At 41.9% G+C, this 24668-nt stretch overlaps 1 protein-coding gene across 11 annotated transcripts in view; it reads right to left on the bottom strand.

Moving 5' to 3' along the window:
• Window positions 1-526: 526 nt before the first annotated feature.
• Window positions 527-24668, bottom strand: part of LOC102301262 (band 4.1-like protein 1) — a 102295-nt gene continuing 78153 nt past the window's right edge. For 2 of the 11 annotated variants that reach the window (XM_014337143.2, XM_014337144.2), the window contains exons 10-25: window positions 24014-24111; window positions 23042-23217; window positions 22597-22826; window positions 22184-22222; window positions 21598-21642; window positions 20081-20230; window positions 18845-18931; window positions 15788-17191; window positions 13917-13967; window positions 12971-13330; window positions 12415-12543; window positions 7805-7864; window positions 6562-6657; window positions 5948-6028; window positions 5742-5858; window positions 527-4052 (exon numbers count right to left, since the gene is read on the bottom strand). In XM_014337143.2, the coding sequence (XP_014192629.1) occupies window positions 4047-4052; window positions 5742-5858; window positions 5948-6028; window positions 6562-6657; window positions 7805-7864; window positions 12415-12543; window positions 12971-13330; window positions 13917-13967; window positions 15788-17191; window positions 18845-18931; window positions 20081-20230; window positions 21598-21642; window positions 22184-22222; window positions 22597-22826; window positions 23042-23217; window positions 24014-24111 (3129 nt within the window). In that variant the 3' untranslated portion in view covers window positions 527-4046. The remainder of the gene's footprint in view (window positions 4053-5741; window positions 5859-5947; window positions 6029-6561; window positions 6658-7804; window positions 7865-12414; window positions 12544-12970; window positions 13331-13916; window positions 13968-15787; window positions 17192-18844; window positions 18932-20080; window positions 20231-21597; window positions 21643-22183; window positions 22223-22596; window positions 22827-23041; window positions 23218-24013; window positions 24112-24668) is intronic. The other 9 variants (XM_014337145.2, XM_005933442.3, XM_014337146.2 and 6 more) reach the window with 9 other exon arrangements.

Below are 24668 nucleotides of genomic sequence, written 5' to 3'. Positions count from 1 at the left end.
CAAAAAAACAAAAAAACAATCTGTGCAATGAGACTGTATGTGGGGAAAAGAAAAAAGAAGAATTTTGACATAATTGGCTTTCCGTACCAGCAAAGGCGAAACTATTGTGACTTGTAAACAATGTGAAGACATCCTGCAGGTGTTTCGCAGACTAATATAAGGTGATTGTATTCTGTGTGAAGTACCAAGTGATTTTTGAAGTTCAGTGAAAATGTTGAGCATGCTTCTTTGGTTTCAGAAATCCACTAGATGGCACTAAGAGCACCCAGAAACCCACTGCAGCCCACTTTTACTGCATGTACCGAATGTGGCCACAAGATGGCAATACAGACCAAGGCTGTTTCCATCATAGTCACTCCAGCAAGAATCCTTCACTACTCTGGTGTTACAAAAGAAGCCCTTTATTTCACAAGCTGAATTGTAAATGTATGGAAATATTCAAGTAACAGAAGGGGAAAAACAAACAAACATTTCCTCAAGTTCAAAAAGAAATCCCTCTCCCTTCATTACAGAATCAGAGACAGTGTTTGAATCATACTGAGACATTTATTTATGCATGTATGTTTTTTTTCCATTTAGACTGAATGCAAATACAGCAAATACACACCACCAAGCACTAGGGGGATGTAGAGCAAAAGGCAGTGGAGACTTGGAGGTGGAGGCTTTACAGCAGAGCAGTTTGATGGTCTTCACAGAGGGAAAAAAACTCACATCCGTGATCCATACTGTGCTGGTTTTCTAAAGTTAATGGGGCCAAAAACGTTCGTCATCTCGTTGAGGACCAACATTTCATATTCAGAGAGACTCCTTTTCTTGCTGCCTTCAAAGTCATATTCTTTACAAGACAGTAATTCGCTTTCGAGACAGCTCCTCTTCACCTTGGGTGGAGAGGAGAGGTCGTTCCTCCATCTGCCTCGTGGTGATTAAGAGCACTTTCAGGCGCGCACTGATAATTGCTCCCGCGGCTCTTAACATAAGGCACCCATTCGTGTGACATTTCTATTGCACCGCTGTCCTTCGGGTTCTACTTACTGCCTCGTCCCTCACATAAAAACACATCTCTGCTCCTGTCAGTTTCTACAAAGTGTACAGGCTAATACACAGAAGTACAGATATTTATATATAAATACAGGTCCTCCATCCTCCAACTCGCCACCTCATTACACAGCTTCTCTCCCGATGCCTACAGCTGTTCTTTTCCATCAGTAGTGTGTCCAGACCTACAGCAAAGACAGGCTTTCCCCCCCAGCAGGTTACAGTACATGTGCTGCAAATCATTGCAAGCAAGTGCCTTCTCAACAGTCCAGTGTCATATGACCAGGTAAAATAAAACAGAGCAAAACGGAATATACAAATCATCAGTTTTCTCCTGTTTTCCACAGACACCACCAACAGCAGGTCAACAGGTTCAAATCAGGGCAAAGGGAGGATTAGATGAAGAGGGCAACAAAGCCATGGTCACAAGTGTTGGAAAGATTCCTTCGAATGTCATTTTACAACTCCGTGTTGTTGGTTTTGGTTACGCTTTGATACACACGACAGTTCACAGTTTTCTCCCTTTAGAGGACACAGAATAAGAAGAATGTCTGCTTATTGCAAATCTCACAAGCAGTGCGCGTCACTGCTTCAGGTAACAGTAGCACGAAAAGTTAACAGTGACAGCGGGGACACAGGCTAACACGGGTCGGGCTCCGTTAGAGGGATTTGTATGTTTGATAGCTGATGCATAGTATAGTATTAAAGGTCACCCAGAATCGACGGATATACAATATGAGACAACCAGCACGCTGTGTGGGTGGAGGCCACTTAACGCATGACATACTATACGCTTTGTCTGTGATGTGAAACAGGGAGGAGCCGACCACTCCTATAAATACAAACTCATAAACCACAACTTCAAAAGGTTAACCTGAAAACAAAACAAAAAAATGAGAGAGAAAAGTACCCTTGTTAATCTTGTGTCTTGAACTCTTCAGGCTGTGTCTGCAAACATGCGCACAATCCAAGAACCAGTCGCTATTTAAAGAGCTGCTATGATCAGTGGTTTTACATAACAAGCTAATCAAAAGAAAAAAACTGACTCTGTAGTTTCCTTAGCATTTTAGCCCCTTTCAGCTCACTGTTTTGGTTCACTCTTACACCTTTTTACAGCATGGTTTACGCTGCTTTTAATAAAACCTCGCGCTGCTACCGTCTAAACATGAGCCTGCAGGTAGGTTAGCAAAGTTAGCATAGTGAAGAATTTTACAGCAAAACAAAATCCCTGAAGAAAAAAAAAAAAAGAAACAAATCATATACTTACACTATAAGAGTGCCGACAGCGATTAAGGAATGGATTTGAATTATTAGCTTGGTAGAAAAAGAGCTACAAATAAATGCTAATTCGTGCTAATCTGGCTGTTTGCTTAAATGCTAACAAGTTCATTATCACAGTTGTCTAAACGTGAAACTAGACAGATAAGACTGTCGTCATGTCGCCATATCATAATTATCTTGATAGCAATATTATCTCAATAAGTAAAAAAAGTTTTTGACAATTTAATGATGATAGCAATAATGCTAGTGTTTAAATTTTACCATAGCTGTTAAGTCAGAGTAGTGATTTTTTTGCAAAAAAGAAAGTCAAAGTACAAAGTACAGAGATGCCAAAAGTCTAACTATAACTGTACAAATACACAAAAAAGAGCAATTACATGAATATTTATGCTGTTATAATATGTGCATCGCTAACGCTATTAATATTTTTTAAATATCCCAGCTACCGCTTATGCACAGTTATTACGATACTGCTAACGTCGATTTTGTAGTTTGGGCTTGTTAAGCTCTTTAAACGTGGCCAACATTAGTAAATCGCAGCTGGTGGCTTTGATGTCAACATTGGCTTTTTGCAGCCCAACTTTACAATCTGGAAAACCAGCTCTAAGTTTGGAGCCAGTTGGTTACAGCTCTGTCAGGGAGAATTTACAGCATGTTCACACATAAAGGCTGAAATGTCCAAAAACACAAGAGTGTCAAACAAACTCTGTTCCCAATGGAAGTCAGTAAAGCAAGTAAGGAAAAAAGAAGTAAATATATATCACAAATAGAATATTATTTATATTTAAAATTTCCTCTGAAAACCCTAAAACTGTGACCAGCATCTCTTTGTGTTGGTGGTGAGCCGACAGCAAAACAATAACAGTGAAGCTGGACGAGGACAGTGATGCTTGTGTGTTGAAGACTGGGACCAGTTCCAGCTGTCCTCTGAACAGTTAGTACAGTCTGTCCACCATTCATTGGCCTCATGTATTTTACACTTTCTCAACGGTCCTCATTCCCACTTCTCCAGGACATATTCATGTGTGTATTTTTGTTTTGTTTTCATTCCCCCTGCTATTTTTAATTGAATCATGCAGATTATAATCTTCTGATATTATACATATTTCATAAACAAGCAAACACTGAACATAAATTAGATCCTCTATAGATAAAAATGTAAAAAGCTAATAAGACAGCAGTTGATTATACTGAAGGTGGCATGGCTAGGAGATGGCCAACAAGCAAAAAAGGCTGGCTCTTGTCACTTGGCACCTCCCCATCCCTACCCATGCTACCAGCATTGTCCCCATACTTTCTCCCACCCCTCCTTTTCTCTAATAATAACAGCAGCACGGGGTAGACGTGTGACCCTTAAACACAAACTGTGAGAGGTGACACCTCACTGGTTCAAACGAGCCAAAACATGTTACATTAAATAATATGGAAGAAATGTGAGAAATCTTCCAATCGAAGATTTTTCCTCTTTCCACTAGAGGGTGGAGGGCTGGGATCGGCCGGTACGGGATGGGAAGCCGGGTCAGATCAGAGGCCAGTCACAGTTGGTACGTCTAAAGGGAAAGGAGTGGAGGTCTACTGCTTCGTGGAACGCAGTCTGTTGTCGTGTTGGTGTGTACACAGTGGGGTAGAAAGTCCTCTTATCGGGTTGGTGGCATACTGCAGGGCGGGGCCAGAGACACATAGCTGGAGGATCCTCTCCTGTCCCCCGTCTCAGGAGCCACCATGTTCAATCAGGACTGCAACCACATGACAACACATACATAAAAAGATGTTTCGTGCTCGTGAGCATGTATAAATCTGTTTTTCTTCTCTTTCTTCTCATTTTTTTGTGCCATGTGTAGTCACTCTACATTAATACACTAATTTTGCATCTTTGTAAGATTCGTCTCTCCTTTTTGTTCATTTAAGATGTCTTTATAATGGTTTTGTATCTTACTACATCCCACAGAGAGCTGAGCCCTTTTTCCACGGAGAACGTTTTACAAACTGACTTTTTTGGTTCCAGAACAGCCGATCAGTGTTACTTCAATCAGCTCTGAGTTCAATCACCCTCAGTCCATGTGAGTAGAGAAAGAACACCATTATCAATGGTGCTACAATACCAAGATTCACCATAGCATTTATTAAGTATTTTTATCCAGTCATGGCAGAAATAATCTATGAGTTTGACAGAAAATAATCTACCTTAGTGTTCCCCAGTATAACCATTTACAACTTCATCTAATATCAGCCTTCACTGATAGATGATGCCTCCTATCTGTATAGCACAGCCATAAATACCAAGAGTTAAATAATAGTATCAAATTTAACAACAAAAAATAAAATAAAAAACAGGACAGGCAATATTTTAGTATAGTTTTCGGAGGATGGGCCATTTTCCATAAGGAATACAGATCATGTTGGGACCGAATAACCCACTATGAAGAGATCCAAACAGACCCAGACAGGATGAACTGGCAAATAACAGTCCAACTGGATGTGGAGCTGATCTGGTTTGAATCTCTAATCCTTATCTGTTTTAGGACTCAGTACTCTGACCTGTTTGCTGAGCCAGAAAAGCTGAGATTCCATCATCTGAGGGTTAACATACTCAGAGGTGATAACAGTGATTCCTGGAAGAGGCTGGAGGTACATTTTCATCTCATTTTAGCTATTTTGCTTTCTTTTTGTATCTATTCTAGTTCCATTTGTTTGATAATGTTCTGCATCTTTTGTAGGCATCGGGTTTATTACTCTTTTCTTCTCAATTAATATTTATTATATAGTTAGATGTTTTGTATCTGTATGTAATATCTTTCTTTCTGTTGGTTGACATTTTGCATCCCTATGTTACTCATGGTTATTATGCACGTCATTTAGCAGACAATTTATGTCTTTGTATATCTTTTTGTGCATATTTTTCATTCTCTATAGTAATTTGGAACAGTTTTGCATCATTTTGTTTTAATTTCTCCTTTGTAATGTGTGTGCATCTCTGGCAAGTCTAAACCACTTTGTATCTTCTTGGTCATTTGGTCTGAATCTGTAGTTGCATTATTATGTAGGTACTTGGCATTTCTTTAAGGTCATTTTTCATCCTTCTATAGTCCAGTTACATCTTTACAATAATTTTTTAATATATAGTTATTGTCATTTGGCATCCCTCTGTAATCATCTGTTATCTCCTTTGTAGTTATTTTGTATCTCATTTTGATGTCTAGTTGCTTTATTTCTCTCGGCAGTCATTTCCCAACTGTTTATAATTGTTTTGCATTTCTTTGGATTAGCTTTGCACCTAGGTGGCCCTCTGTACTTGTTCTGTGTTTTGTAATCACTTGGTTAACTTTCCAACAAAAAACCTTGAGTCTAAGCATAGGCTCTGTGCCTGTCAAGTGCTTGAAGTAATCCTTAAAAAGTACAGAGTTCTTGTAACAAGAGATATTTACCTCTGCTTTCTGTTGTAGCTCCTCAGTGGGCGACTCTGTTTCCCTGATAACTACTGCTTTTGTCACCAGCATGTCAGGATGCTGCTGCTTTGCCTCTTGGATTGCCATGGCAAGTGCCTGGGGACATAAAAACCATCAACGCGTGTGTCGTAACCCTCTCATCCGAACATTGCTTTGCGAGGGTTTCTGTGAACAGTGTCTCTCACCTGATGTTGGTCCACATCATCATCTCCTGTGATTATAATCCTCTTCTCGATCCTGGTCTCTGAGTAGCCTCCTTTCACAGTCTGTTGAATAAAGAAAGAATGAAATTTAATGAATCATATAAAATGACACACAAGAAAAAGCAGCAGTGTGTTGTTACTGTAGTCTATTTTATCCATGTCCTCCTTCCAATTTACACAGATCCATTCAGTTTATTTAGTGTGAGACTTTTTTAACTGTTAAGTGATATGAAACTGGTGTCCTGTAAAACTAAATGTGTCTTTATGCACTAAAAGTCTTGATAACGTGGAAACACACTGAATCATGTTGTCTAACAGTAATTCAGTCCTAATAGAGCTGCAGGGAATAATGATTTGTATTATTAGTATTCATGTAAAGCCTATCAGAGTCGATCACCTTATCAAAATATATTGTTAACATATTAATTACAGTTTCCTGTTATTAATTAAGAAGTTAAGAAGTTAGGAAAATAAAAACTATTTGATCTTCCTCTCCAATGCATCTATAAGGACGGGTAACACAGACAAAGATGTGATGGCGCTGACCTAATGCTTCGGCCATCAAACTGTAACCATAGGAACTCATGAAGTGTTACCTTGGTAACTTGTGTCGTGGTTGCTGAGGTAACGTTCTCAGCAGTGATGGTCAGTGGGGACACAACAGACTCTCTCCCCTGGGTGCTGGCTTTTACCTGCAGCACAGTCATTAGAGAGCAGTTATACACAAATAGACGAAGCTAACGGCAAAAACATGCTCGGACACAACGTGTACCGCTCTGCCAGCCTTGGGGGGTCTCGGCCTCCTGGAATCTAAATCAAAGATCTGAAATCTGTTAACTGTTATCAGAGTTTCTGTGCACCACATGCCCTGGTCAACAAAACTCTCTTTATCAGCTGTTGGTAATAATACAAGCCACTGACAATGCTGATGTGTGCAGCAACAATTTGCTTTCTCTGCATTATAAAAAAAACTTCACTAACAGCTGATCTTGTAATGATTTCCCATAGAAGTACATTCTTTGTAGCTTTGCGTCTAATAAACCAGTGAGTCTCATCATAGTGGACTGTGCATAACAACAAAAATCAGCTCCACTGTCTTGAATGACAGTTGGCAACAGCAGTCCTTGTTCTGCTCTGCAACGCCGCTGCACCTGCTGCAGGTACTCCAGCAATTAGATTTCCAGAGCAGAACTTAAAGTTGCTAGCTGTAGCCACACCGGTAAGAAAGCGCGAGATGGGATGTGTCAGTGGTAACCGATTAGCAACAACTGAACTTTCAAAATAAGAGCCAGAAAATTCGTCACTAGTACACTGATCACATTTTTCACACCAATGAACAAAAAGATTGCACAATATGCTTGCAGGGCTTGTAAAGACAAGGGGACGATGAACACAACTGTTAGTTCTATTAATGTACTCTAATGTTTCGTTTCATCACATCAAGTGAGACATGCTGATTGGTCATACAGCCTTGAGCAGTTGTTTTAGTACTTGGCCACATATTTAAAACATCAAGCAAAACTCTAAGTTTAGCATTTTCAGGACTTTGACTTGGACAGAAATATAATGAGCATCAAGAAAAAACAGCTATCACTGCTGGTAGAATGGAAATGTTGGAATCAACAGACTATATTACAAAGAAACGCGTGAAGATATCTGAATGTGGTCCTGCAAACAGCTGTCTCGTGTAACATTATTCATTTCTACAGTCGTTCAACAGGATATGAAAGTTCAACGCAAGAAGAGAGGAAATCAGTGGACAAATCGCTAGGGTTTCTCACTGTGGACACACACACACACACACGTACTGTCCCTTTGCTCCTCATCAAAGATACTTACAGGAGAGCCATTTTCTTTGACGGCAGCAGGAGCCTCCTGTGGGCTGACGACTCCATAGTTCTGAAAAAGAGGAAATGGCCCTTATTAACAGTCTTTAATGAGCTTCTTAAATACGATCTGTGATCGCACAAAGAAGCATCAGTGCATATTTAAAATAGAATAGTGTGGTTTTGTTCTCTGCTAATTGTAGTGGATTTAACATTGCACTTGGAGGAGTTTGATTTTACTTCCTTTTTCATAGAGTTTACATTTCAATTTTTCACATTTACATTTTGAACCACCCCTGTTATAGAGACAACATATATATGATGAAATGAGGCCGTTCATTCTGACACACTACAGCAGGAACATAATGGTCATATTCAAAAACCTGAATTAAGGCTGATCCTCAGTTAATGACAATGCCAGGGCTGGACCTCCACAACAGACATTTTGGCATGTCAAACAGGACAAGCGGCTATAAGGAGCCTCCGGACTAAGACCACCAGGTACCGGAACAGCTTCTTCCCCACAGCTGTCAGACTCCTGAACTCTGCCTCCTGACATCTGACCCACGTTAACACATGGACTGAACATACACACACCCACAATGGACAACGGTACCCTCAAACACACAATAATAACATGGACTGAACCACCACTCACAACCACTAGCACTTTATATAGCCTCTGTAGGAATTATATCTCACTTATCTTAACTGCACTACTGTATAGCTCTGTGTAAATAATCATTCTGTACATTCGATAATTTTTAATCCTACAACTGTTTACAACTTGCATAGTTCCCATTTCTGTATAGCTGTATATCTCAGATTTCTGTAAAGTTATTTATTTCATATTCTGTATAGTTTTTCATATTTATATCCTGTTCATAGCCTGTACATAGCTTGTACTCACTACAGCCTGTACATACTTATAGTTATAGAATATTCACAACATACTTCATACCGTGTACATTATAACATACCATAATAGACCCATTTCTGTAATATACTCACATATCTATATTATTGCTAATATATATTGTAATATATCTATATCACTAAAGCACTTCTGGATGGATGCAAACTGCATTTCGTTGCCCTGTACCTGTGCATGTGCAATGACAATAAAGCTGAATTCTATTCTATTCTATTCTATAAACAACATAATGAGCACCGTCGCTGAGCTGCTTCATGGTGTCACTGCTGTTTGGACAATTTATTCTAATTTGTTTCATCTGTTTTTCCTGTCGAGTCAAAAAGACCTGCTGTTAATGCTGCCTTACTGTCTTTATTTATTTATGTCATTAGATACAGTGAAAGCGATCTAAAGCACATCACACGTGTCTGCTGGTGAAGTTCTGCTGTTTATCTACACTGACTCGTTAAAAAGTCTCACTTTAAAGAAAGTGATGAGGACTGATTTACTGCTCCATCAAATCCAAGTCAACATGTTTTACCTTTAACCAACAGTGTTTGTGCTGACAGCATCCATTTCATCATGGATATATACAAGGTAATATATAGAAATAAGAACACCAACCTCTGTACACCGCTGTACTCAAACAGTACATATGGATACAGTAAAGGTAATATAAGTACAGCAGTGTGCTCAGAAACAAGTATTGCTTTGGCATTTTAGCAAGAATAACTATTTTGTGCAGGACTTTTGTATAAAAGGTGAAGTTTTTCATTCTTCTATGCAAAATCAGATATTTGAGGGATTTTATTAAATGTATTAAATGTACAACGGTTCAATGGGACTTCAAAGTGAGCTTTTCACGAGCCTTCATTCTTCATTCGAGGGCATCTCTTGGTAGAATTGCTAGTGTGTTCAAGATTATTGTCTCACTGAAAGGTCTCGTTCCTTTTTAAGGTCAGCTCAGGTAAATTACAATGTCTTCCAGCAGACATGAATCAGCTAGCAGCTAAATGCTAGCTGCCCGGTCCTTGATGTCACCAAAGTGACGATATTTTCCATCACCATATTTGGATGGCATGAGAAGCAAGTGGTTAAATAAAAAACGAAATTTGATTCATTTATCTAGCAGATTGTTCAAAAAGAACAGCAAACACATTTTCCCCGCGAACCTCCCAGTCGCGTCGAATAATTCTTTGTGCCGCAGAAAGTGCTAGAAACATTCCTCAGAGATTTACATGCCAGCATCATCCAGTAGCTGCATGTCCTTGACTTCCTCTTCCACCACATCGCAAAGGTGTTCCATGGGATTGAGATCATGTGACTTTGGAGACTCATGTTGGTGTGCATGGTGCACTATCCTGCTGAAATGCAACCATCAGAAGATGTGGACATGGCCAGCAAAAATACTCCGGTAGCCATCACACCACCAGCAGCAACTATTCATACAAGGCAGGTTGTATCCATGCTTTCGTGTGGTTTACACTCAATTATGACCCTGCCATGCAAATGTTGCAGACCTGCAGACCAGCAACACTCTTCCAGTTTTTCCAGTGTCCAGTTTTAGTGAGCCTTTAGAAAATGTAGTTTCCTGTTGTTAGCCGATTAGAGTGGCGCTTGGTGTGATCTTCTTCAAGGTTTGATGTGTTGTGCATTCAGAGACGCACTTCTGCACACCTTGCTTTGAAGGATTTTGTGTAGAGAACTGCCATTTATTGGATAGTTACTCTCTTTTGGACCTTTCCCGGTAAACCCAAAGGATGGTGGTGCAGGAAAATCTAAGCAGATCAATAGTTTCTGAAATACTCAACAACCATGCCACATTCAGAGTCACTTAAATTACTAGACAGTCAAGATGCTAACCTTGTCAAATTTGTAGTTGCTGCTACGTGATTGCCTGATTATTTTTATTATTATGCATCAGCAAGCAGTGGAAGAGGTGTACCTATTAAAGTGTGAGTGTATATACACCCTGTTTGTAACAGCAGACTCATAAACCAAGAGTTTACTCAGAAAACAGTCTCCTCTTTGGTGTAATTTACTGGAATGGAAGTATAACCCACCAGCAGGAGTTTTTTTTACGCTTAAATAATTCATTTATATATATTTTAAATCTTTTTATATCCCTAATGAGACTCATGGGCACCCACAATTAACCAATTTCTCTAGATTGTGTCATTATGGCACTGCAGTAGCAGAGAGAACGTCAGATTAGATAAGTTTAGTCACATCAAGGTTTAGTAATTGGTACTAAACTGGAATGTGAGATTTACTTTTTGATGGTGTCCTAACTATAGCTTTATATCCAAAGTTTTGCATTTGCCTGATTTTTTTTTTATTCCTTTAAAATTGATTTTGTGTGTCATTCATTTCCATTATTGTTCTGCTTTAAAGAGGCTGCTGGTGTATTTTCATGACTATACGTGATGAATTGTTTGTGAAAGCAAAATAAATTGTCCTACAGTGTGGGTGCTTTGCAGACAGCTGGAACGGAGCAGCTGCTGAGCCTTTGTGCTTTTGTTTAGAACCCAAGCTCAACAGACAAAGCATGTCTCCCTCTGCTGGCTGTGCAGTGTCACTGCTGAGGATCTGTGTCTGCCCACGAATGACGTCAGTTTGCCTGAGAAGCATACATGCACACTCTGTACTGTGGCTTTCTCTGACATCTTTGAAAATGTGACTCAACGCTGATGTGGCACTTCAAAGGCACCCTCTCTACATCATCGCCTGAGTTCATCCACACTATTAGCTGAATGGCTAAAGAGCCCAGCAATGATTACATTTTAATAAGGCTCCTGTGGGACAGCCAGCCGGCACTCAAATCTCTGCCTCCGGAGATGAATGGGATTCGCACCTGCTTTCATCATCCTCATTAATACACTGTCAATACTTTAATCACTTCATAATGATGCTATTATTCCATCCGTGTCTGGGGAATATGGCCATCATGTCACTGCAGCTCAAAGAAGACGCTTTTTCCTCTAATCAAGCTCTGTACAAATAAGAAATTCTTAATCGCGAGTCACTTTGATGGCGGCTGTTGGAACTGATCCTCATTTCCTCTTTCTGCCAGTCCCGTAGCCCTAATTCTTTAGCACTCACCTATAAGTATTTAAAGTACTCATCATATTCAACCCAACATTTCCTAAAGAAGTTAAAAAAAGTAAATACTTTGTCAATTTGGGAAAACAGATCTTCATCTTGTTGATGAGTTAGAGGAATAGATAGCAAGCCAAGCTCAGTCTAGAGCTTTCAGGCACATCCAAAGCCCAGTATCTAACATGTTGTAAGTTAAAGCTGTGCAAATAAATACGTGTAAAGCCAACAGCACCTTCCATGCTGAGTGGCATGGAGGTTCTTGTAAAAAAAAAGAAAAAAACCCTAAAATTGTACATTTTAAAGCAAAGATTAATTTTTACACTTTAGAGGTGCAGGTCGGTGGATTATGCTGCTTTGTACACAGTCAGGACTAGGGATGGGTATCGAACACCGGTTCTTGTTGAGAACCGGTTCCCACTGTTTCAATTCCTTGGGATTGTTTGTCATTTTTGCAAACGATTCCCTTATCGATTCCAGTCGCCCCGAATGACATCACCACGTTGCGGAGCGTCATTTACCTGGCAGGAAACATGGCGGCTCAAACGCTCACACGCACACACCTCACACAGACTATAGTGCTGTTGTTTCTACTGCTTTTGCGTTCGGTTTACCTGTGAAGAGACATTAACAACATTGGCGTGGGCTTCCGATCCATTTGTGTGCGTCTCCGTCTTGCTGTCGGCTCTTTTCAGCTTGTGGGCCACGCTCACCGTGTTGGGGTCTTTCTTTGCCACGGGAGGCTGCATCAAACACAAACAGTACAATACAGTCAAAGAGCAGCAAGCGATTTGCTCACAGCAAGTCGCCTGAAGACTTCAGACCCATTCTTGTAAGCAGCATATTAAACAAAAGAAAGCAACCGAGCGATGTTAACTTACAGGAACAAACTGTGAAATGCATTTTTATTAGTCTGGATGACAACGTGCAAGAGGTGCAATAAATTCAAAGAAACACCAACAAAAATAAAATGGGTGAATTACAATTAATACATAAGAATGAGTAGAACAAAAACTGAACACAATAAGGAATCAACAAAATTTAAGGAACACATCATGGTCCAAAAATAAATAAAAAATACAGCAGGGGGCTACTGAAGTCCAGCCAGGCAGGGTGAAGCCAGTGGGTGATGATGGCGATGAATACGTATAAATGCGTTCATCTGTCTACCTCATGATGCATTCCCTCCTCAGGAAGCCTCTCCTCTATGGGAGACTTGTCCCGGGAGCCCATTAGACGGGCAGAGTAGAACCTGGAGGTCTCCTCAAAGTCCTCCCGGCCCACCTCAGGCTGTCGCTCCCTCTCTCCCAGTTCGGGCACACCCTTAGAAAAGTCCTCGAGGCCCGAGTGGAGGTCAGTGATGACAGTGAAGTCGACCTCGGCCTCCAGGCTGGACGTGGAGCTGACCGTCATGCTGGAACACTTGCGTTCGATGCCCAGGTGGGTTTCCTTCATGCATGCCACGGTGTCTCGTTCCTGCTCCTCCTCCGAGGCTATGCTCGGCTGAGGCCTCCTCTCCCCAAACTCCTTCTGGTGCAGGTACAGACACAGGATCAAAACTCTGGCATCGCACAGCTACAGTGTTTTGAATGGAGATGGCAAGAAATGGGAATCATCGGTGTTATGGAAGCAACTTGCTACTCAAGCTAGCCATTATCCATTAGTTTGCAAATTCCTGTTGAAGACCCTGAGAGGAAATTTTTTTTGCCATTGCATCCTTGACGTTTTGACAGTGAATGTGATGAGGGCTGGACCTAACTCCAAAAAAACCCAACCTGGCTTCAGACATAATGGTGTGCATATTCCATCTAGCTCCAACTACCTAGCTACCTAATAAACTAGCTACAATATGTTTCCTTGAACAGCTAGCTTACTAACAATAGCAATGCAACAGCTAGTCTTCTGCTAATATAAACACACGACTTTTCTTGTATCCAAAGCTCTGACAGTCCACTTACAGACTCACTCTTGTTTTGGTAAAAGTAGCAACTTGAACGTCACATACATTGATAACAGGTAGTAAAAGCTGCAGTCAGCTATGAGACATGCATCAAGGGAGGAAAAGAGAAAAATGGACAGAGGATATGAAGGGTGGGTTCAAATACAAATGAATAACCTTGAAGTCAGCAAATGGCTCTTCATATATAGCAGGAGTAGAGACAGGCTCCTGCAGAGGGAAGCAGAGGAAAGAGCAGAGAGAGGATCTCAGGGTTAGCACAAGCTGGAATGGAGTGTGGACTGACTGACACAGCAGTGATTGACTGGGGTCTGAAGATATGAGCCCAGTGGGGTTCTGTGCACAAAATATTGCAGCGTAAACCTAAACTGGGATCCTGAAGGGTCCAAATGTAAATACAAAACACAAACACACTAGTAAGTTTGTGCTATTAACTCAAACCCAAGTTTAGGTGAGAAATTCAGCCAGACCCAATTCAAGCCCGCTGGTTCTGACCAGTCAGATCCAGTCAGGTTCAGAATGGATACCAGCACAAATTTCAAGGACTGCTCTACAGTGACAAAAGCAAACAGCAGTAGAAGTTTAGAGGACAGAAAAGCAACCACGATATCTACAGCCATTTGTTGTAGTTAGCAGAGGCAGGGCAAGAAAATCATGCACTTTGTATAACGAGCAGGTTTCTGGTAGTAAGAGCAGCAACTCATCCACTAACTGAGAAAGTGTTGCAATGGTTCACCGTGAATTTAAACACAAATACAGTCAAATGATGTTGTTACATTTCTGATTAAAAAATTTTTTTTAAAAAAGGTGCCGTGATGCATTTCAAAACCTGTCAAAATGACTGGGAGAGTGGGTCCACGTGTTTGGAGGAGCACCTTAATATTTTCCCAGCCTCCCCCCCCTCTCCCACTTCAATCAGATCTTAATGTGATTGTCACTCGCCAGTGAGGTCTGTTCGCACACTGAGAGCTACGCAACACCTCTCTCCTCATGCCTGTTTAATCCAATATATGCAAGAGCTTGACTCAGATGAAAAGGTGGGGAATGATGAAAGCTGTCATGTCTATTCACTCCAAATTCCTTTCATTCCGGTGCCAAACACGTGCAAGCTCCCAATGATACCACCAGTGAAATGAAAGCAGCAAATCTGACTGTGTCAGGCACTGAGCTGTGGTGTCTGTTTGCTTGCTGCCTGCTGGGCTTTCACAGTTGGAGGAACTGGTGTGTTTAGAACACCGCTGGGCTTTCAATCCAGGTGAGGGTAAATGGAAATAATGCAACGCATGATTTCTGATTTATTACCACCCATGTGACGGATCCAGCGACAGTTTGTAAATTCCGAGCTGTTTTTTTTAAGGGTTATCAGTTTGATGTGGTTCCTCAATCTTTTGCGCACAAACCAATTCTATACTCCATTTATCTCTAATTTTGGAAGATATTAGCTCTCTAACAAAGTAATGGATGACAGTACACCCCCACGCTCTCCTTTCACAAATGAGTGATTTAATTTCTCACGTTCATATGCAATAAATCGCTTATTTTGTATTTCCAGCTTGGAAATGACATGGAGATGAGGATAAATCATCGGAGCAGCGGTAATATGTGAGTCTGCTGCCCTCTGACAGAGAACAATGTGAGCTGGGAGGAATTTCAGGTTCAGCAGCTGAAAACGATGAACCAAAACACCGAAACATGACTTTTTTTTTGCGCATGTGTGTGTTTAAACTTTCACAGCCAGTGTTGAGCTGTACAGATTTGCCAGACAGTGTGGTGCATGTCAAAAGGCAATGGGAGGGGGGGATAAACTGGACTGCCTTATGGGAAAATGTCCACACTTTTTGACTGCCACAAGACAGAGCAGAGGTACAGCTCCGCCTGCTCTTCATGCAGGCACGAACAAGGCAAGATGGATGAGTGTTTCAAGTCATTGAAAACGTAGAAAAAAGAATAATGGCGTGCTCATGCTGAAGTCTGTCTGAAGCTCATGCTTTGTTTCCAATGACTGAATAGCAGATGCCAAGAGGAGTTACCGAGTGTCTCTTTTTGGCCGCGTCCAGGCTCGGTTCCCTGCTGGCGTTTCTGCTGTTCCGGAGTATTAGCACGGACTCTCTCGCCTTCTGTGTTTTCACCGGCGGCGCTGGAGGGGCCATTTTGGGAAGCCCCGAAACCTTTGAGCTGAACGACTGGCTCTCCGCGAACACTCTACCACACTGAAAGCTATCGTCTGGATGCTCGATTTTAGCAACGCCCTCCAGATCTGACGCGAACGCTGGATGAAAGTTGGAACCGTCGGTCCAGCTGAGGTCTGAGGATCCCTCCGGAGAGCCAACCGACCACCGGTATTCTCTTCTGATCCCCCGTCTTGGATCGTCCTGTCCCGTATGGTCCCTTTCGTCCTTGGACGTGACGCTCTTCGAACGCTCCGGCTTGAGAGGAACAATCCTGGTTATTTCCGACTGGTAGCTGCTGCCTGACAGTCGGTGGAGAGACGTCCTCTGACCTCTGTCGCCCAAGAAACCCTCAACATCCTCTCCTCCAGAGCTACTGACCTTCCGTTCATGTGTCCTGACCTGTCGTAGTTTAACCTCTGCTAACTCTTTGTTGTCAATGAAGCCTTTCCCTCGCATCTTCAGCACACACTCTCCTTTAGACCCTGAGAATGAGCTATCATGCTCTATTTTTCCAGGTCCATTCACTGAGCCTAAATCGACATCTGCTGTCCCAACAAGGCTCACTTTTTTCTTTACCTGCTCTGCTCCTTGGGTGGAGACCTCCCTGCTTTCTCCAACTAATTTACCCTCTTGTTTGCCATCTTTATAGACCCTGACCAGCTGATCCTTTTCTAAACCCTGATCATCTTTCATCGTTGCGACTGGGGGCGACTCGCAATGATTTCCTCTCTTCGGTGCCGCTTCTGAGTTGTTGTCTGAGTCCGAGCCCTCGTTTTCGTCTTCGGTGGAATCGCTTCCTCCTTTCCTGTAGACGAGCTCTGTGGGCATTCCCAGGTTTAAGCTCTGGGGTCTCCTCTTTTTCCTCGGTTTAGAAGCCGTGCGCTCCTTCATGTGCCGCAAGCCCGGGGCTGCATCGCTGTTCGCCTCAGGGTCTGAGGCTCGAGCTGGTTTGCTTTGAGATTTGTCTTGAAACGAGTCGGCATTCTCAGATAATTGGATCACAAAACGTCGAGGCTCAGAGCATACATCTGCCTCTCTGGACGATTTTGTTGATGGAAACTCATCAATATGGCTTTTCATTTCTTTTCTGTCATACCCTGCTACCTCCTTATGCATCATCTTGCTAACGTCTATCTCTTTTTCCAGACCCTTTTTCTCCCATGAGGAATCAGGTGTGAGAGATTTGTTCTTTTCTTCTGCCTTCCAGTCATGGTCTTGTTGATAAGGTTCTTGTTTTTCAATCAATACCCACTCCTCAGAGCCCTACATGTTGGTATAGATTAAACACAGTTAGACAAGCACAGCTACTGCAAACAATCAAATCTAGACAAGGACTTCAATCCAAGAAAAGGGCCCAAAATGTACATATTGGAGTTATAGTGAACATTGGTATTACCTATTCAATATGCATTTCTTTAAAACGGTAAACAAATCACCACCCGAGCACCATGGGCAGACCTTTGTGCTGAATCGGGTCAGCTGGTCTTGACATTTATTTAACCCAAAAACAGTCATTGAAATTGCGCTGAGTTTAATTTGATTTAGTCTAAATTTAGTCCAAAATGGATCTCCCATTGGGATCACATGTAACCCTGATAGACTCACATCAGACACTGCAGAAACCTGTTGAAAAGATGTAAAGTAATAACAATAATATTCATTTAAAAAGACAAACTTATCAGATGTTGCTACAAATTGTCTTTCAGGCTGTTGAAAAGCCTCATCTTTTGATATACTCCCACTAAATCTACAAAACATCACATTTATTAGCTGAACAAACGAGTTTAGTCGTTTTTTTATGTTTAACAACTAATTCTGGGCAAATTTAGACTTTTTTTAAAGGAGTAAAAAAATGGCTGACTGAGGGACTTTGGAGGAATTTAACATAAACAAGGCCATTTTTAGAAGTGTGGCAATAATTAAAAATAAAACTTTATGAAACACAAAACTCTAGTGAGTGTAGCATAAAACACCCGCACCATAGCTTGGATACAATAACTTCTAAAGGCTCAGTGCCTTTGCTAAGTCTAAGTCAGACTAGGATAGTTGAATAGGGCAAACAAAGTATCCTCACTGCTTTATATTGCCAGTGAGTCATTACAGACTCTAACAACTCACCATGATAGCATTAGTACAAAATATAAGCCCTTCTTTCCTTTTTGAGTGCCACTAGTCAGAGCAGGTGTTGCTGATTGTTACCAGGGCAACATCAGTAAGAGGCTCGAGTCTGACAGGGGGTCGTTTTTTGTGGCTGTAAATGACTCGGTATTTATTTTTCTGAAACAGTCAAACTTACAATAGACTAACTGTGAGTAAAATGAAGACACATCTAACTCTACAGACCAGTCTAATGTTTCTTTGTGGACTGCTCCTCAGTCTTGCTCTGTGTTTTAGGGCACAATGTTTAGGCGCTATTACAGTCCAGACAGTATAAAGGACAGATGTAGCAACCGTGATGTTGGTTGGCAAAGTCCAGTTAGGAAGACTCAAGATGAGCTTTTCCACCATTGCCATCTTGACAAAAATGGGGCAGAGCTGACTGAGAAACCGCTCGTTGCCTGTTGACTTGAGATTGACAGCTCGTTATGCAATGAGCATGCGGTCTCATACTACAGGTACTTTTTTATTTCTAAAGGACCGCAAGTCTTTCTGCAGCTACAACTATCATAATCCAGCAGCCTTCAGATAGAATCCAGCTTTAAGGTGCTCCTGCTTTGGCTTTATGCATATCAATTGTAACAGACATTATTATTGAAAACTACTTTTTTTCTCATACGTCATAGCAAAGTCATCTTTTCAGCAAGTTTTTGCTGGGTGGGGAAAGACAGCGTTCGAGGTCAGGAATTGCACTGCACCATGCCAATGCTACAAACAGTAAACTGCTTAGTGAAAGAGAAAGAGTGAGAGATGTGCAACCTCGGGTGAAGTCACCAGAGTCTTCTGGACGAAACCCTCAACAGACAGGCTGTTAACAGGTTCCTTTCCCATTGCCCGGCCCACCGACTGACCGAGACGAGGCAGAACAGAGGGTTTAAAAGAGAGAAGGAAGAACAGCCATTAGAGCAATTCTGTGAGACACAACTTCAAGCAAAAGGCAGAAAGAATCAGTGTTAACAGGATACAAGCGAGTTGTTCTAGCAGAAACTTTTTAATGAACTTCAAACTAAAATCATGCAGCTCCATGTACCTGACAGCCACCAAATCCACATAAGCAAATCTGGAGGCATTTGCAATGCAAAAAGATTTTTTTTTTTTATTCTGCAACAACATCAAAGAGCTGAGTTTCACTAAATCTCTTGGAAACAGTAAAGAGCAGCAAGACTTTCCCAGCTTTCGAATGTCACTCAAACAGAAACAACCCCGACCTCTGGAATGAAGCACACAGCAGATTACATTTTCTGCCACAGACAACATTTGACATTCTGTGGTTATAATCTGATTGTGGCAGACAGCAGATGAGAGATTGTCTGAAGGCAACTTAGGCACCAGCAAACACTATCCTATCTGAAGAGGCCAATCTCATCTTTAAAAGCCCTATTACCACAATACCATCAAAGCTTGAGAGATTTTGTGATCTAGCATAAAGAAAACGATCTAACTGTTAGGCAATCAGGGGAGAAAAAAACGACTGATGATTAGTTCTCGAGTGCCTCGCATTGAGAAAATCTCAAAAACATCTCGGATCTAATCTCTTCAAGATGTTTCCTTGTGTGCTACTTGTCAGTCATCTTCAAGCACCTCGGAGATATTTAGAGAATTATCCTGGTATTCCAGAGAAAAGGTAGAAAGCAATTCATTACACGGCTGTCCTAAAATAAACAGGGGATTTGTATGTTTGTTTCCGACTGCCATGATATTGGAGACACCTGTTTGAAATGCCTGCAGGGAAAACAGAATCTATCTTCAACAATCACACTCAATCACTATGTTTCTTTAAATCATATGACCGTGCAGTATCTCTTTAGGCTAATGAAGCAGTTAAAAACCTGCATAACGAGCACGAGAGCAAGAAGTGGAAAGAGGACACTGGCACACGGGAATATCGATGGCCTTTAATGGAATGTCAAGTTTTAGAGGTCGCTAGATTTGAGATATTGGCCATAATGGACCTGAAAGCTCTCCACAGCTCCCCTACCCTCATCCCCCACTCACAGCCTTCTTCTCTGGTGTGCCGGTTGGGGAGGTCGCTGACAGACGCTTCTCGCGGTTCATCAGCTTGCTGTTGGGCTCCCTCAAGGCTCTCTTTAGCTCATTGATGCTGGCCTGGTGCTTCAGCAAGACGTCCTGCGACTTATCCAAAAACTAGAGAAGAGCAGAAGATAACAGTCCATCAGTCTGTCATGAACACCTGAGACTTGTATGGCATGTATGGGAACGTTGTGAGGTAATACTTCATGTACACAGGAGAGGAGGCCACACGAACTGCTCGCATTTATGCCAGTTAGAGATTCCGCTAACATTTTGGTCCTTTGTGCTGGTGTTCACTGACATTTAAGATGCTTATTGAAGCTACAGCATGGCTTCAATAAGTTACAACAGAATTAGCTTTCAAAACACGAATGAGCACAACAATCAAGGCACGCACTGCAAAGAGGATGCAAGACAAAATGAATATGAATAATCAATTAATGCCGTTCGCTAATCAAAACTCAGAAAGCTCTCTTTTTGGAAGATTGGACAACAACTACAGGAAACAAAACAAAACCCATATTCCTTCACCTGCATAAACAGTATTCTGCAGTTCACCTGAAGAAACGGCTGTTCAGAGCAGGAACTTATGCTGTTTCTAGTGCAACATCCCCTCTTTGAGCTTTTCAGTTCCACTAACAGTATAACAGGTAAATATTTATCTGATAAATGCCCCCTACAGATATAACTGCACCAATCATAACATTATAAACTGTGACAGGTGAAGTGGATAACACTTATTATCTTTTAATCCTGTCACCTGTTAATGGGTGGGATATTTTAGGGAGCAAATTAGCATTCTATCCTCAAAGTTGGTGCTTTAGAAGCAAGAAAAACAGGCAAGGGTCAGGATCTGAGCAAGTTTGATGACGTTTAAACTGTGATGGATACACCACTGCGTGAGAGGATGTCTAAACGCAGCTATAGTAGGGTGTTCCTGGCCTACAGAGCTCAGTATCTATCAAAAGTGATGGTGAAACAACAAAGGCGATGGGCGGCTAAGGCTCATCGATGCACGTGGGGTCAAAGGCTGTCAACAGACGAGCTACTATAGCTCATACTGCTGAAAAAGTTCATGCTGGTTCTGATAGGTGTCAGAATATAGCAGCATTTTACAATATGAAGTGTTGTTGATGTTTTCAGTGGATGTTACTGTGCTTAAAGTAGAGTTTTGAATGAAGGACTTGTAATACAACCTAAAAATGGAGAACTTGTACCAGCACATTCACTTAAGTCGAGCATCTGAGTGCTTTTCCCAGAGAAGAATGCACCGATGCTGCATTACAGGCACTTAAGGACGGGGAGAAGCTCACGTCTATCTCTGAAAGCAGTGCTAGAGATTTGTTGCTGGATGTTTCAAATACCTTTTAAAATATATAAATAAATCAAATATAAACTGACTGAAAAGATGCGGGCAAACCTCAGTCTATTAAAGGCACACACGACAAGAAGCACAAGAGCCAAAATCCAAGAACCTGTACCTCCTGTTTGTGCCGAGGAGTAGTCTCCTGGTCCAACTGAGAGAGCTGAGTTGGTTGCAGGACAATGGGCGAGCAAGAGAGGGGGTCAAAGGTGAAGAGTGCGGGGCAAGAGAGTGCAGGAACAAGGTCAGATGCAGACACAAGGCGGTAAGTCGGTGAGAGGACAAGCAGGCAGACAGAAAGCAAAGATTTAGCTATCAGATACACGTATCATGCTGAGACAGATTCTGAAATGAGAAAATAAAGCCATCCCAGTAAATTTTGAACATTTAATAAAACTATAAGCTTTACAGCCATATCTAAATCTTAAGTGAACCTTTACACCTAATTCTGACCATCAGTGTCTTTCAAATGTTTGCTGGGATGCCAAACCGTTCCTTAAAGGCCACTACAGCCTTTGGATCACTTGTTAATGTGGTGCAATGCAGTATAGCTTTTTTTGTTTGTCAGTGATGACAGCCACAGGTACAGAGACAAAACCCAGTGGGAGATATGCAGAGAGGGCGAGGAACAATTAACAGACACAGTATTTATAATAAAGACAGCATACAGACAGACAGAGACCAAATCACCAGACACCAAATACCTCCTGTTTACTGTCAATTGGTGACTCGGCCTCCTCCTTCTCGCCAGCAGGAGTTTAAAAATAGAAAAAGCATGTTAGTAAACAGAGGCACGGCTCGGGTCTGCATTTGTCAGCATAATGAGAAAGGGTTAAAAACTGTAAAGTTGTTAGCAGGATTTATGAGCAGTGCAGAGTAAGCATGTAAGCCTGAGTGAAAGGAGAAGAGTTAGTGAATGCTAAATCCAGCAAAGCTGCCACAGCGTTATGCCCCTGCTGGATAAACCTCAGCTGGACTGAGACGCTTGCACTGCACCTCTTTACATCATCGCCTCCCTGCACTTAAGCCAGAGTTGTGGGCAAGGTGACTAAAAGTGTGCGTTTAGCCCTTCTGTCATTGGAAACTCATTAAAGCTCCATCGGGAGGTCTTTATTACCATGATCTCTTTTTTTCTGCTTGGAGTCACGTTGCCGTCATGGTCTTTGTCCTGCTCCGCCTCTCGGCCCTGCTCGTGCTCCTTCTCCTCTTCGTCCTGTTCCAAACTTGGCTCCAGCTCTGTTTCCTGCTCGTCCCCGGAGGGGCTGTGCAGCCGTCGGTGTTCACTGATGCTGCGGTGAGAAAGGCCGTCGTGGTTCTCGCACATGGCTGATACCGGCCGTGAGAACTCTGTTGGTCAGACACATGAGAAGCGTTGGATATTCTGGGAAGGACACTTAATTTACTTCCTTCCACAGATGATGAGAAAAGGTTGTCCTTGGCTTAACTTAGTTTAGCTTCACATGCTGTTCAAAGGTAAAAACAGTGTGATTTACAACACTACTCTTTGAGCAAAGTGAAGCTAGCTTTTCCTCCCTGAGAAGCCTTCATGCTGCACTGCTCACCTCCATCCAAGCTCCGGGAAAGCAGATACCTCTTACTGGTCGACCGCTCGAAGTGAGGAGCAGGCCGGTCTATGAGAGCACTGGCCTGCCTGGTTTGAGCCTGCGTCCTTCCGCTGTATCGAAACTTTGAACCCATCACCAAGAATCCCTTAGGAGGAGGCTCAGGAGATACCAGCCTGTGAAACAGACTGTGATAAGCAAGCAATCTGGATCTCTCAAAGGCAAAATACAGAGATATGTGGATTACTAATAGCTGAATAAATTATTTCAAGTCCAACTTAAATAAATGTGCATCATGTTTTCAGCTTCAAATTCACAGATTCAAGCTTCCCATGGATTGAAATGGTTCCATTTATTTGTTCACAGAAAGATTTATTCACACCTTTCATAAACTCTGGTCCATTGTTGATCCATATTTGTTGATCTATATTTACCTGTTCTAATGAAACCATTACAATACAACAATTGCTGACCAGGAAGAGTTCTACTATTTTCTTTCCTCTCTCCACCCAACTGGCCACAGCAGATGGCTGCCAGAGATGTTTTCCTGTTAAAAAGCAGTTCTTTCTTCCCACAGACACCAAGTGTTTGCTTAACTGTTGAATCTTGGAGGTTTTCCCTTTAATATCTCAGGGCCTTACCTTACAATATAAAGTGCCTTGTGGTGACTGTTACTGTAAACTAGCTTGACCTTTAGGGTAAAGCTGACTTCTCCTTTATCACTCTATAATACGTACATGCAATTGTAACTGCGTGCTATCACATAGAGAGCTGTATCATGCAGTTCATACATGTGTGACCTCTGTAATGCTAAATCAGTACATAAGTTAAGTTTACTAGCAAAGCCACGGTGACCATGGCAGTAGCCCGAGCGACTGTGCCTAATGAAGCTGTACACAGGGAAGTGTTCGGTTTGTTTTGATGGCCATCGAACGAAAAACCCTCCAACCATGAGAGCGGATCGATTCTTACCGGAAGAAGGTGTGATGCTCGATGCAGACCTTCCACAGCCTCTTGGCAGCCCTGTGGTTGGGGAGCTTAAAACCAATTGTACTTTCAAACTGTTCATACTAGAGGGGAGAGAAAATATGGAGAGACAGGGAAGGTGAGAGCTGAGAACACCACCAGGTATGTTTACTCTGTTTTGCTGAAGGGCGCATCAATTTGTTGGACGAACATTTAGAGAGAGTCCTAAAAATCTATAAATATACAACATCTCATATCTGAATGATCACTGGAGTCAATCAATAAAAACAGTCCTTGTTTTGTGCTTGCAAAAAACTGCTGGCACCAAACCTATGTCAATATATAAGCTACCTTATTATTTACATATATTCTGCAGACTGGACAGAAGGCAGCAGGTCAGAGGCAGGAAGGATAACATCCAGTGTTCAGAGGCTGGGAGCAAATGAGTGGAAAACAACTTCATGGCTCTATATTTACACTCTTTATCCCTCTGTTCTGACTGTGGCTGCAGCTGCAGCAGCTCTGTTAAAAGACTTCTTTCTTTGGCTCTATCACAGGCTCACTGTGCAGCTCTGTCACTTGACTGGGTCTCGCCCAGACAGCCTGACACTTTGAGGCTCAGCATGGAGGATAAGCTGCAGCACAATGGCGAGGGCCAAAA

Source organism: Haplochromis burtoni, unplaced genomic scaffold (assembly GCF_018398535.1).
Source record: "Haplochromis burtoni strain Fernald_Lab_line unplaced genomic scaffold, NCSU_Asbu1 Contig_97, whole genome shotgun sequence".
Classification (NCBI taxonomy): Eukaryota; Metazoa; Chordata; class Actinopteri; order Cichliformes; family Cichlidae; genus Haplochromis; species Haplochromis burtoni.
The sequence above is the reverse complement of the archived record's forward strand: the minus strand, read 5'-3'. Positions and strand labels throughout refer to the sequence as shown.